A 14398-nucleotide genomic window follows, 5' to 3' on the forward strand; every position below is an offset into this window, starting at 1 on the left:
TTAGAATACTAGAGAAGATGAAAGTAGAGTATGAAAAAAAGATTATTGAAAATTTTGATTTATACCTTGAATATCTAGAAAAATTAAAATGAGAAAAAAAAGTCAGGAAGTTGCCAAATTATCTAAAGGGAAGGCTTTCTATGTCCCCCTACAACATAAAAGTTCTATCCTCCCTCTTATCCAACCGTCCATTTTTTAATGGAGGGCTAAGATTGCCCCAATCACAATGTCACGTTTCTACACTATTTTATTTTTAATTTTTTCTATAAACTATTTTGATACCAAATTTGGGACGTCCATTCCTCTATTAAACTCGCACTAACGAAAAAATATAAAAAAAATATTTGTAATAAAATAAAATGACCAAAATACCTCTGAAAATTTTAAGGGGTATTTTGGTCATTATTTTTTATCTAAGAATTATTGTCAATATTTTTTTATAGGTGCGTCCCAATGAGAAGATCGTACGTACCAAATTTCATATTCAGAAAATTTATATTAAAAAAACTAAAAATAAAATACTTTGAGAGATCGGATTTAAGATCAAACGGTGTGTGGCTCTCTCGATAAAAAATGGAGGGCTGGATGGTAAGGGGAGGATAGAACTTCTATGTTGTAGGGAGAACATAAAAAGCTTTCTCTTATCTAAAAAGCATCAAAATCATCTAAAAAAATATTTTTAAATTAAATGATTTTGATGCTTTTTAGATATCTATAATGTTATTTTCCATATTTTGTATTTTATAATATAAAAAAAAAGAGAGGCTATTTTTGGTTACCTAGCGAGTTGGGAACCCCAACCCCAACGGATATTAAAAAAAAAAACGCATCACAGAGAATTCATTATTTGATGTAAATAGAAATTGCAAAGTACCAAATTGACAAGGAAATTGGCAAAAATGAAACCCCATTACCACTCAAAATGGGAACCATCAAGGGGTAGGTAATGTAAGAATTTCGATACCTTTTTTTTTGCGCTGAATAAAATATTAAAAGATATAAAACTTACAAGATGTGCGAAGAGGGTATTAAAGTACCAACAAAAAATGCCACATGAAGTATCTGAGGTTGGCATAAAGGTCAAGAAACGAAATGTGGTGCAAAGATTAGGTAAAACGGTTGATGGTCCTTCATGACTATAATGTGAAAATGAATTAAGAAGATATTATTTACCCAGAAAAATGGCAAGATATTCAACAACACGTAGTTTTAAAACTCGCAACAGAAAAATGGGAAGATATTCAACAACATGTAGTTTTGAAACTCGCAACAGAAAAGAAAAAGAGTTGCATACATCACATCCTCTAATTTCTCTCTCAACTACTCACCCCACGCACCACAAATACTCACTCTCACGTTTTGCATTCTCTCTCTTGTGAATTCAACCTCGTAATCTCTCTCAAGTACGAGAGTCAAGCACTAGCCTCGTGCGAGTTTCAGGTAATAGGTATTCTTAAATTTAATGAGTTATTTATGGCACGAGATGATCATATATCTCTGCTTCTGTTCTCAATCGATGTTTTATTGTTCTATACTGATTGGATGATAATTTTTTATCGCGAGAGGGAGAGAAGTTTGTTTTTCTAATCGGTGTTATACTGATTGGATGATATTTTTATAGTGAGAGATAAGTTTGCAATCCTATTATACTGATTAGATGATATTTTTGTAGTGAGAGATAAGTTTGCAATCCTAATCGATATTTGAAATATACCCATTGAATGATGATTTTTGTAGTGAGAGAGAGAAGTTTGCCATCCTAATCGATGTTTGTATTATACCGATCGGATGATGATTTTTGTAGTGAGAGATATGTTTATTTTCAATTAATGTTTGTGGTATCATACCGATTGGAAATGCATATCAGTATTTTCGAGACTGTGGTTTTGTATGGGGCTGATGAGTGTGCAACTCAGGGCTCAGGAATTGTATTATGATTTGGCTATATCCCGGGAGTATACTCATTGGGACCCATTTGCACCTTGAAAATTTATCGAGACGGAGGCGTTTAGCATTTCAAAGAAAGTGCGGACATCTCGTACCTCCAGATCCCCTAAATTTTGTCCCAGTTATATGGAATTTATGTCCACCGTGATGTAGAGTCAACCACAGTCAAATTCCAAATAACAAACAGAGGTTTTAGTGAAGTAAAATGGTATGTAATGGTTGTACAGGTTAGGAATTTTTTGATGCTATGACAAGATCCAATGAGATTATGAACAGAATATTTAGCATATAAGAAAGGAAAGTTTGAATTTTGTTGGCTTTTGACCAAAATTTGTTTTTTTTTTTACTGTAGTGATTGTTGTATATTCCAGCTCTTGTGTTAACACAACACACAATTCAGTGAGATTTCAGCTGAAATGCTTACCATAGTAGGAAATAAAAGTTCTAAATTTTGTTCAATTCAGTTTCTGGTAGAACAAATTGGACTGTAATGATTGTTGTAACTGGAAGTTTTGTGATAACAACAAAGTAAGATTTAGGCCTAAATATCTGGCATATAAGGGAATCCTTTAACACCAGAAAATCGACATATAAAATTTAAACTCTTACATTTCAAGACCAGGATGAGTGAAGGTAGGAAAGAGGCCCAATTCTACAAGTACTGCACTCGAATTGATGGCAGTAGGCGTAAGGGACACTATTGTGGGAAGACAACCACTGCAGGGATCACAAGAATGAAGAAACACTTGGCAGCACGAAAGGACATCGCAAAGTGCCTAGAGATTTGATAGTGCTGGTGAAGACAGTCCTTGATAAATGGTTGGCTACGGAACAAGCTAAATGCCCAGACCATCAAGAAAGGGATGTATTAGAAAAAATAGTGACGAGGATGATGATGAATATCATACTGAAGAAGAATATGTCCCCAAACAATATGGGAAACAGATGGGTCACAATTCTCATTCATCAATGCATTCGGGATCCCTAAAGAAAAGTGTTCGTAGTCGTGGAAGTCTGGTGGTGCTAGTACCAATGGTGGGTTGTCCTAAGGTAGCCGTGTTGGTAATGGGCCATCTACGCACCCTTTTCCTCCTTTCTTATTAATGGATTCTCGCACAAATAGCAGTGATCGTCGAGAAGAACAACAAATGATTACAAAAACTTTAGCTTGGACTTCTTGTGATTTTGCATGTGAGTTTATATTGAAAATGTTTGTCGACAATGCGATTCCATTCAAGTAGCCTCTTCGAGCACGTTTAGGGATGCTATGAATGCCATTGCAAATCATGGCAAAGGTTTAAAACCCCTACTACCAATGAGCTATTTGGTGTGCTTTTACGAAAAGAGAAGGCCGTATTGGAGGAAACTATGATTTCACAACGTAGTTTATGTTGGCAACAACATGGTTGTACAGTAATGGTGGATGGTAGGAAAGATTAACATGGCCATATCCAGTGTTTTAAAAAGTGGACCGCCTTGCGCCTGGGTGGCCACCTAGGCGGTCCAGAGGGCCTGGGCGTATCGCTCAGGCCTAGGCAGCCAAATTAGGCGGATATCCTTGGGCGCCTGCCTAGGCGCTAGGGAACCCGCCTAGGCGCCTGGGAACCTGCCTAGGCGCTTGCCTGAACCCACCTAGGCGGTCGCTCCAGCGACCGCCCATGGCCTGCGCCCTGCCTAGGTGCAGAAATGGGGCTCCTTGAGGGTATTTTTGGGTCATTTGTTAAAAATTATGGGTTTTAGGTTCATTTGAAACCTAAAACCCATTAGAGGCTATTTTAGAGAGAGAAAATCCAAAAAAAAAAAAAAGATTTCTACTGGACCGCCCAGGTTCTAGGTGCCCACCAAAGCGTTGGGCAGCCTGGACCCCCTCGACCGTCTAGGTGCCGCCTAGCGCTTTTTGAAACACTGGCCATATTTTAGTCAACTTTATGTTTTATTGTTCCTCAGGTATGTAAATTGGAGTTTATATTGTACAAATTTCATAGAGCTTGTTTATCTTATGGAGTGTAATAACCGAGGAAATTTTGAAAACTATAGGAACAAAATTTATGAAGAGCATAGATATCGACGATAATTGCATGACTGGGGACTATATTTTTAATTTGTTTAGGCAGGTTATCGATTATGTAGGATTATGTAGGAGCAAAGAACTTTGTTCTGAGAGTTAGGGATCCATGAGCTGCATTCAAATTTGCTCAGAGAAGATGGGCAGAAGATTATGGCCATATATACTGTGTAACATGTGCAGCGCATGTCATCGATCTTATTCATCAAGATTTAGAAGAATTTGATTGGGTTAAAGAGGTATTGGTTATGGAATGAAAATTCTTAAGTTTGTCTATAACCATGCTTGGGTACTCACGAAATTTAGGGAACACTCTAATGGGGGAGACATCGTGCACCCATCGATCACTTGTTTTGGGTTTAGTTTCATTGCCATTCAGGTTTTGGTTGAGCAGGTGATGTTTTTCAAAAACTAGTTCTCAACCCTGAGTGGAAAAACTGTAGTTACTCAAAGACTGATAAGGGGAAGAATGTCCAAAAGTTAGTGATGAGTGATAGCTTTTGGAAGACAGCATTTAATGCAAGAGCAATGGTAGTTATTAAAGGTCTTGCAATTGGTTGACTCAGACAAACCCACAATAGGTTACATCTTTGATGCTATGTGCACTGCCAAGGCTTTGATAAAAAGGGTCATCGGTCCACAAATGTGTGCAAGATCATTGACAGTAGGTGGAGAAATCAGCTTCACTCTGATATACATGGTGCTGCATATCACCTAAATCCATATTATTAGTTCAAACCATCGAGTAAAATAGGAGGAAATGACATGCATTAATTAACAGCAGTGTGTATATAGTTGTCAAAAAACTAAATCAACCTTTTAGTTTTTTTTCGTAGTTGATTGGTGGAGCGCTTATGGTATTGAGTTGGCTGAACTCTGAAACCTAGCAATTTGAATTTTGAGTCAAACAACTACATCTTCAGGTTGCAAGCGAAATTGGAGTACATTTGACCAAGTACATGCAAACCGAATGAATCATTTGGCTGCAAAGAAGTTGAATGACCTTGCTTTTGTCCAATATAACTCACAACAACAAAAGCCTGAAAGGCCTAAACGTTGTCGTACAGACCCTACAAGTGTTGAAGCATGCTTGTAGATGATCCACTAATAGAATGGATTGCAGGCAATGATGAGGAACCAATGTTATCAGATGATCTTCAATGTTTGGAAGAAGGGATAGAGAACCAACTCACCCTAGAGGAGCATGATGGTATTGAGTGAAAAATGTTACTCTTCTTTAGTTAATGCACGTTTGGTTTGCATGAAATTGTTTTCTAGAAAACATTTTCACATGACAAAAATTCTCTCATGTGGTTAAGTGTAGGAATTTTTTATACCAATTGGTCTTAGTGCATCTTTTCACACCAATAGGCAACTAATTGATATAAAAATATTCCCACACTTGACCACATGAGAGAATTTTTTCATACGAAAATGTTCTCCAGAAAATTATTTCACATGAACCAAACGTGCAATCGCATAACATCGTACAATTTTCACTACGTCTCGGCTCCCAAGCCTAATTGTATAAGGTAATCTGGGTGACAAGGATCCATACGGAGCTGGTCAAATTCAAAGTAATCTTCAGGAAACTGCTCTTTTAAATAACCATGTTCGTCACATTTGTATGATCCAAAATTTTATACTTGCACTCTTCCAACAATTGTGTCCAGCCCGTCCATTTGGTGGACATTGAGATCTAGGCTTTGAAGAATTCAGAATTGAGATAAAAAAGACAATCCCTCTAAGGCCTAGATCTAATCATCCCATCAAATGGATGGCCTATATCTATTAGATTAAAAAAAAAAAAAAAAAGATTTTTGCTGTGTGTTTTCAAATTTTGTTTTTTTGAGGTCGTTTATCACAGTGTATTGAGTGTATGTTAAACATTATCGTCAAACAAGTTCTCCAAACATAGTTTTTGAAGGTGTAGTTCATTTTGTAACTAGTTCGTTTGAATTTTAAGGCTAGATCCATTGTGAATCTGTGCAATGTCAAGCTCTACAAACCCATCACTGGTAACCAGTCTTGATGGAGAGGAATATGAGGCTGAACTACTCAAATGGAAGGAGGATTCCTATGGTGGTGTTATTGTTAACTTGGAAGCAACTATGGATGTTGGAGCCTTTGTTTGTTCGCTGAAAGCATCACTATCCAAATGGAGGCACTTGGTAATCTCTTGTTCATTAACTCTTAAGTAGGTTAACCCATTGGATTCAGTTAAGATTTTGGGTGTGCATATTTCTTGCCCTCAGGCACCAGAAAAATATATAAAAAGATAATTCTAAAATATAAAATGACAAAAAATCCCTTGCAACAATGAAGGGTATTTTGGTCATTTTATTTTTAATATTTTTTTTTTATATTTTCTCAAACTCTCAGAATTTTCAGCCTGATCTGATTTATAAAATAAGATAAGATTCAAATAGTGCAAGCGAATTAGTGATTTCATAAAAAAAATTCATAGTATTGGAATGAAAATCCAACTTCAGAAATCGTGTTAGGGCAACTTTGAAACATATACTATTTTCATCTCATTGAACAATATTAAAGAAATAAAATTTCAAAACCACACTAAAAATGCGGTTTTGTTAACACAATAAATGTAGGCCATTCATTTGATGGGTCGGTTAGATTTGGGCCTTGGGGGATTTCTTTGATCTCAAACGTGGTAGATAACCTTATCATCGTCAGATGATCATATTCTCTTTTAAGTTGAGTTGGAATTCTTAAAGGCCTAAATCTATTTTCCACCAAAATTAATAACTTATGTTCATTGTTGGAGTGAGATTAATTTGAATCTTTTCTAGGATGCTAGTTCAATTTTTCTACCTTCTTTATGAGATATGATCATTGGGATAAAGACAGTGTCTGTGCAAAATTTGGGGCCATAGACAGTGTTTTAAAGGAGCGTATTTATTATATTGTTATGAAACTGTTGCATGAAATCACTTCCCTTTGCATATATGCAAATGGAGAGAGAGAGAGAGAGAGAGATTAAATAAGCTGATTGGTTTATAACATGATACATGCTCGGCTACCATGATAGGAGGAGAAAGAGAAATGACCTAGATTCTTGCACTAATAAAATTAGGTTTTTGAAAAAAGTAGGGGTCCTATGCACCCTAAATGTTATGCACATTTAGGTCACATCTAGCTTCTCACAATAAAAAAGAACAAATCCACGCAAAAAATTTGGGCAAAAGGAGTTCCACCATTCTACATTTTGTCTCCTATGGTTCGATCTTGGGGGTCTGGCTTATACTTTTCAAGAGGCAGGTAGGCCCATTGATTCACTCCCTCTTTATATATATGGTGATGTTAGAAAAATCTACTCCCAAATTTTGGATAGTAAGTTGCCCTTAATATCATTGAAATACATTAATGTATTCCTTTGTGTGAAATTAGAAAACGGCATTAGATGTAATTGTTGATTCCTCCCATGGCTATGCTCCCGCATATGCAGCCCATGCTTGTGGGCAAAAAGTTGCCCCATGAGTGTGGGCAAAAAGGTAACTCCCCCAAACAAAAGAAAAGCGCGGGGGGTGTTGGTTCAGGGGTATATAAAACCAATTTTGGTGGTTCTTTGATGATTAAAAGACAAATTTTTTTTTATGTAGATAATTACTGGAATATAGAGTTTCTGAAAAAGGAGTAAGAGATTCTTTTTGGTCATCTTTGTAGAAAATTTGTATTTGGATATTTGGATTATATCTTGAGAGTTGATTATTTTTTATTTTTTAATGTCTTCATAAACTTTTGGTAGTTATCTCTTTGGAATTTGAAATTTAGATTTTGGAATTTTAGATGTTTATGCGAAGTCTGGAATTTTGGATAATTGAGATAGAATATATTGCTTTACATGTATTAAATAAAGATTAGCAACAAACTCTATTACCCTTTAGCTCTATTACTCTATTAGCTCTTTTTTTAACCTTCTCTAATTTTTAACTTTTTTTAACTTTTTCTCTTTTTTTTTACAATTTTCTTGGGGTTATAGGTCGAGTTCAAGTCACCTTGGCCGAGGTGACTTCCTAAACATTGATTTGGAGCTTTTACTCTGGTGGTAACATATTATATTAAACTTGGGCTTTTTACTGATTGTTTTACTATCACCTGATGATCTCTCCATTGCATAATATATTTGATGCATCCACATCTTTTTTAGCATTTTTTAATGATTTCTTCCCGACCAACTTCTCCAATCTTGTTTTACAGGGTAAGAAAGGAGTTTGGATGAAATTACTTATTGAACAATCACATCTTGTTGATGCTGCAGTTCAGGTATGTCATTTAGAGTGTGGTTACTTAAAAAGCTGAAATATTACGAGCACTTATTTGTTCGTGTTCTATGTGTATTCCATTTTTATTATATGCATTGGATGCTTTTGTATGAACTCCTAGTCTTTTATGGATGGTTGTGATTATTGCATGCTTTTTGCTTTCTGCTGATCTGTTGTTTTTGAAGAATGTTGGGATTTAGTGGGGTATGTAGCTTTAGTTTAAAGCAAAACCATACCTCAAAAATAGAATTTGGTGTTCATTTCTGTTAATAAATAATAATAAATAAATAAATCATGGTGGAAAGTAAATCGTAAAAAGAAAGATATCTTTGGAAAAAGTTGCAGTTTTGGGGAATGTAATTTTTGTAGGCATGAAACAAGGGATGCATGAGGAGAGAAGGCATTCCTAACTTATATCACTAGAAGTGCTATCATTTCATAGACCAACATTTTTTTTTTTGATAATGTTAACATTTTTCATAGACCAACAAAATTGATGCAGTGAAAAAATAATAAACCAGAAATAAAAAAAAAATTGAAGGTTTGAGAGGTTATACCCTCTCTCTAGGCCTACAAGGGAGTCCACCTCAAGATCTTTGCACAAGATCAAACTTTTTCTTTATTATCCAATTACTCTCTACAAAGAATGAACCTCTTCCTTTTAAATACAAACTAAAAAGAATAATAAATAAATAAATAAAATTAAACTCTATCTCTCCCTTATCTATAAAAAACAAATTTAAATCCTAACCAACTTAACCATGCTATTCCCCATCCATATCCGTCTTCAAAAAAATAAAATAGAAAAAACTAAACTTTTAATTCTACCCCTTAAATCTCTACAACTAAAAAAGGCAAGAATAATCTTAAAGAAAATTAAAAATCCAATTTCTAAGTCCTAGAAAACATTTTCATGTGAACTAAACATGCCATAATAGATGTTGAAGTTTCTCTAATTAAACAGGGTTTATTCTATATCTTCTTATGCCTCAATCAGCTGTGTTCCTACTAATATTTGGGCTCAATTTTTGGTGGTCGGGTGATCTGCAGAGAACCACTGGAGGAAAGCGTCCTTATTTGTTTCTCTTTTGTGTTGCAGACTTCTTAAGAAAAAGTTTTTTTTCCCTCCTGTATTATTGCCAGCTGTTAGTCCCATATTTTCTTTGTTATGTGATGCTGCTTTCCTAGCTTTCTCCCTCCTATGTTGGTCGTGTTGGATGAGCTCAAAATTCTATCCATTGGCCACACCTCTTGCAAAAATTTAATATCTTAATCAATTTTTAAGATTAATATCATGGGGGCGCCTTCTCTCCCTTTTATGGTTTTGATTTATATAAAAATTAATATCTTATTGCCACACAATGTGGAGTTGTATAAAAAAGCAATTATTAATATCATGGCTAGGTGCATGTGTTAGTATAAATGTGCCACATGTGTGCTTTTTAAAGAAATGTACCCTTTCTCTCTCTTCTAAAAATTAAAGAAAGGTATTTTACTAATTAAAAGAAAAAGGATACTTTTACTTTTTAAGAACCGTGTCAGGTACTTAGTTTTTAATAAACAAAAATTAGAGAAAGGATACTGATATTAAAAGACAATATTTTCTCTCTAAAATAAATGAATAGAAGTACAAAAAGTAAAAAATCCCTCTGTAAACCTAATTCTCTTTCACTAAATAAAAGAAAAAAACTTGATGTAGGCACCCAGACCCGCCTAAGCACCTGCCTTAAACAAGTCCTCCTGACCTCCCCGCTTAGGCGGTGTGAGAAACAGGCTGCCTAGATTGCCAAACGGGGACCTAGACCCGCTTAAGCGCCTGCCTTAAACAAGTCTGCCTGGACCTCGATCCCCCCTTCCCCTGCCACTAGGCCATGCCTAGACGGCTTGAAAAACAGGCTGCCTAGGCGGTCGGCGGCCAAATTTTTGTACAATAAATCAAGGGAATAGATGTTTGGATGTTGAGAGGATGAAGGTCTTTTTCAATGGTTGTTATTGAGAAATATGTAGAAGGGTTGGGAAGCTGTATGGAATGTGGCCTTTGAAGTTTAACGGCTCCTTGATATGAATAAGAGGGAGGTTTTAATTGGCAGCCTGGATTTTTGGAGGCCTTTTTAAGATAATTTCCCTTTTCTTATGACCCCTTGTCAATATTTTTCTATATTGGAAATATTTCTATGCTGTAGATGCTCCAAGAATTCTTTGAAACCACCGTCTAATGCCTTGCAGGAGGGCTTTTGGTATCACCATGCAGAGCCAACCTATCTAATGCTTGTACACTGGATTCCTAACACCGCTCATACCTTTCCTGTCAATGCCTCACACCGTGTTGGAATCACTGCTTTTGTAATGAATGATAAAAGAGAGGTTCTCTCTCCCTCTCTCTCTCATACATATACATTTGTGCACACCTAATGGTGACTTTGCTTCTCTCTGGATGTCCATGTCTGTTAGGTTCTGGTAGTCCAGGAAAAGTCTGGAAAATTCCAGGGGAGTGGCGTATGGAAATTTCCTACGGGTGTTGTTGATGCGGTATTCCTCTCTCTAGATCTGAAATCATATAATTTTCCATTTGATCAATGAGGTCTTGCTGCTTTTATCACTGTTTTTTATTCCTGATCTCCTTTGTAGGGTGAAGATATTTCTGTTGGGGTCGTTAGAGAAGTGAAAGAAGAGACAGGGGTAAGCAACATGTTCTGTTTATTACTTAATATCTACAGAAAACGTTTATATTAGTGCGAGGCTCTAAACAATCAAATTGGAGCGCACCTCAAAAATTTCACTAGAAGAGGTTGTTTTGATGCTCAAATATCCTCATGATCATCTCGACCTCAAGATGCATGGACATGAGAAAAAATTGGATTTCAAGTTTTGGAAATAGTGCATCTTGTGTATTTTTGGACCCTCAATTTTCAAGATTTTCAAGTTTTCATGGATTTGCTCGGTCTACACTATTTTTTAAGCTTTAATTTTTATAATTAGATATGAGAATATATTTTAAGGCTATCACAAATATTTTCAGTATTAAAACCACATTTCTCGACACTATTTGAAGGTGTACTGTACTTTGATTGTTTAGAGCCTTAGCTCTATACAAACCATACTCAATATCTCCTAGCTTTCCTTTCTTTTAAAGTTGTCTTTATGTCATCGCAGATCAACACGGAGTTTGTGGAAGTTCTTGGGTTCAGGTTTTCTCTCTCGTCCCCAAACCTTAGCTCCGCCCCAACCTCTTTTGTCCATGATTAAGCTTTGCATATTTGAAGATATGCATTCTTAAAACAAAAAAATAGTATTGGTTCTCTAGGATTGACACTTACGGCACATTTGGTTCGTGTGAAAATGTTTTCTACATGAAAGAATTTTCTCATATGGTCAAGTGTGTGATTGTTTTTACATCAATTAGTGGTTAATTGATTGAAAAGATGCACTAAGATCAATTGGTATGAAAATATTTCCCCCACTTGACCGCATGAGAGAATTTTTTTTATATGAACGAAACTTGTTAAGGCTACCTCATTTATTCATATATGAGCTTATCATGATATTTAAATTCTGTAGGCAAGCTCATGAGGCCTTCTTTGGGAAGTCAGATTTGCTCTTCGTATGCATGTTGCACCCCTTGACACATGATATTGTGAAACAAGATGCCGAGATCGCACACGCTCAGGTATGGATACATGCTCACGGTGTATGCATTTATGTGCACGTGGGCATGGAGATGCATACACGTAGTTATCATGCAACCTCATTAAGTATGCATTACATGCAGATGTGTGCACACTCGGGTATCACAAGATGGTGCACACAAATGTATGCACATACATCCACTTGCATACATAACAATATACCTCCATATATTTCTCACTTTCTATTTGTAAAATTATTGTTATTGTTTCTTACAAATGTCCCATGTATTGCTCATATACAAGTTTCTTTGCTGCTGGGAACCGAGACTTTCTCCGATTACACAGTTTTGCGGTGTACCCCCACAACAAATTTAATATGTTAGTGAGAGAGAGAGAGCCATGGAGCAGCAGTCGCATAGAGAGAGAGTATGTGTGTGAACATTTGTATCTTCAAATTTAGGAAAATTTACTTCCGTACTGATTTTTTAAACTGTTATAACGAAAGGGCCCAAAATAGGCTGCTATTACTCGGAAGGACGGGCACCTCAAAAAAATTTATTTTTAGACAAATTTGCCCCCCCGGTCTGTGTTTTTTACAGCGTCATTTTTTTTACGGTCTAAGGCGGTCCTATGTTTCTAACATTGGATCGCATTTAGACCTCAATTTTTGAAGGTTTGAGGTCATCATAAAATTACAAAATATGAATTTAATTTACGGTCCGCTGGGGCAAACTTGGAAAAAACAATGAAAAATTGGCAGGACGTGGACCTCCGATATTTATTTTTGGACCATCATGTAATAACGGTCAAATAAAACAGTACGAACATAATTTTCCAATGGTCGAGAGGGAGAACATGTTTGGGTTGTGAAAGTATATATGCATGTAGATGTTGGGTTTGTGATCCAAAATCACCCTTGATGTTCACACGTATTTAGTCACACACACTCTCTCTCTCAAGTACTCTATCTCACTCACCTGTGTATTAAACCATAACTGATATTTGTTCAATCCTTTGTAAACTGTAACTGATATTTGTTCAATCCTTTGTTTTTGTTTTCTCAGTGGATGCCAATTGATGAGTATGCTGCTCAACCCTATATCCAGTCGCATGAATCCTTCAGGAAGGTTGCCGATATCTGCATAGCAAGGATGGACAAGGGCTATCGAGGCTTTTCACCATATATTGCCCAACGAAGTTTCTTGTATTTTAACAGTAGGGACTTGAGTGGGCCCTCGAGCTCATATTGAAAGTCCCCTTACTGATCTCTGTTTACTTTTTATTCTTGTTGTTTGCCAGTTGCCTTTATCTAGGTTTCATTGTGTTGTATATGCAAAATTCAGGTGGTCGTCCCACCCTATAAACTCTTAATTATATGATATCTCTGTGCTTTGTCAGCATTGTTGGCGCTTTAAAAGGCTTCCAGATAAGTGTAGTAAAAACCGGCTGGTTAGAACGATGGTCATGGCTAGTAGAGCCTATTGTATTAGAGAAAGAATACAATAACTTTGTTTTGTTTGCATTGGTTACGGGACAGCCGGCCCTATCTGTCAAATGTGAAACTGGGCAGCTAGGGATGTACTATTAGAAAAAATGGCCGTAACCCGGAGCTGGTTCCATCTAAGCAAGGTCTCGGAAGGGGTGGGTTAGAAACGGTCATAACCTTTGGCTTGTGTACAAAGTGACTGTGCTCTTGCGTTTGCTACCTGAGTTTTTTACCGTCACACCAAGTGATAGCCCCTTAGGGATGTATTATTGACCGCATTGAATTTGGGACTAGTGGCCAAAACTATTAGGCCTATGGCCGAGGTGAGTAACTCTTCCAAGTCGAGCTCAATTTTTTGTTTTTTAGAGAAAATTAAGATAAAAAACAATTATATGTGGTATGAGTGCTGCCTTTATCATTAAATAGTAGATTGGTGTGTTGGTTAGTGCTTTTTGCATAAATGGATCTTTTTACAAGAGGATTTTGTTAGGGGGTTATTTTTTTTCAAAACTCGAAAACATAATTTTTGTGAAGTACTATAAAAAGTTGTATATTACAGGATTCAAAAGGTTGAACTTTATGTGGTAGTAGTAACCAAAAAAGCTTTCTAGCACATTAGGTTTTGATTTCAGGTATTAATACAATTAAACTAAAAAAAACATGATATACAACCTCCTCGTTCAAAACTCGCTTCGCCCATAGGAAGAAGCTGAATTTCTTGGCCAAGTCTGAATGGCCTAGGTTGAGTCCCATGACATTGTTTTGGATGTGGGGTAGGGGTAGCAACACGCTTGGTGGCCCAGCCCAGCCCAAAACAACCCTTGCTTGAGCTTTGGTCCAAGGGCCAGGCTAGGGCTTGTATAATTTGCCTCAGGGCATGGGCACGGGGTCTTGGCCAAATCTAATATCCATTAGCCTACTACACCAGTGTTCCAAAACACAGATCATTGGGGTGGATCACTCTCCTGTAGGTATCGCAAGTGATCTGGAT

General features: G+C 36.5%; 1 protein-coding gene across 2 annotated transcripts; it reads left to right on the forward strand.

Annotated features, from left to right (window-relative positions):
• Positions 1–1255: 1255 nt before the first annotated feature.
• LOC105420617 (nudix hydrolase 2) lies at positions 1256–13321 on the forward strand. 2 transcript variants are annotated; one of them, XM_011624923.3, is made up of 9 exons: positions 1256–1440; positions 5979–6183; positions 8231–8296; positions 10522–10659; positions 10747–10824; positions 10924–10974; positions 11449–11483; positions 11854–11962; positions 12986–13321. In XM_011624923.3, exons 2-9 carry the CDS (start codon positions 6004–6006, stop codon positions 13169–13171), a joined length of 843 nt encoding a protein of 280 aa, XP_011623225.1. In that variant the 5' UTR covers positions 1256–1440; positions 5979–6003; the 3' UTR covers positions 13172–13321. The 2 variants fall into 2 exon arrangements, with proteins under 2 accessions (XP_011623225.1, XP_011623226.1); XM_011624924.3 differs by having other exon boundaries at positions 5984–6183.
• Positions 13322–14398: the final 1077 nt, after the last annotated feature.

The sequence above is a fragment of the Amborella trichopoda genome, chromosome 10 (genome assembly GCF_054954075.1).
Source record: "Amborella trichopoda isolate Santa Cruz 75 chromosome 10, AtrichopodaSantaCruz75HAP2 v2.0, whole genome shotgun sequence".
Lineage (NCBI taxonomy): Eukaryota > Viridiplantae > Streptophyta > Magnoliopsida > Amborellales > Amborellaceae > Amborella > Amborella trichopoda.

Bases quoted from the DNA above. Each gene is read 5' to 3' on its own strand.
- LOC105420617 (XM_011624923.3), top strand. From the start codon at position 6,004: ATGTCAAGCTCTACAAACCCATCACTGGTAACCAGTCTTGATGGAGAG. The intron at 10,660-10,746 runs GTTCTCTCTCCC...CATGTCTGTTAG, and splicing joins TAATGAATGATAAAAGAGAG to GTTCTGGTAGTCCAGGAAAA. The intron at 10,825-10,923 runs GTATTCCTCTCT...TCTCCTTTGTAG, and splicing joins CTACGGGTGTTGTTGATGCG to GGTGAAGATATTTCTGTTGG.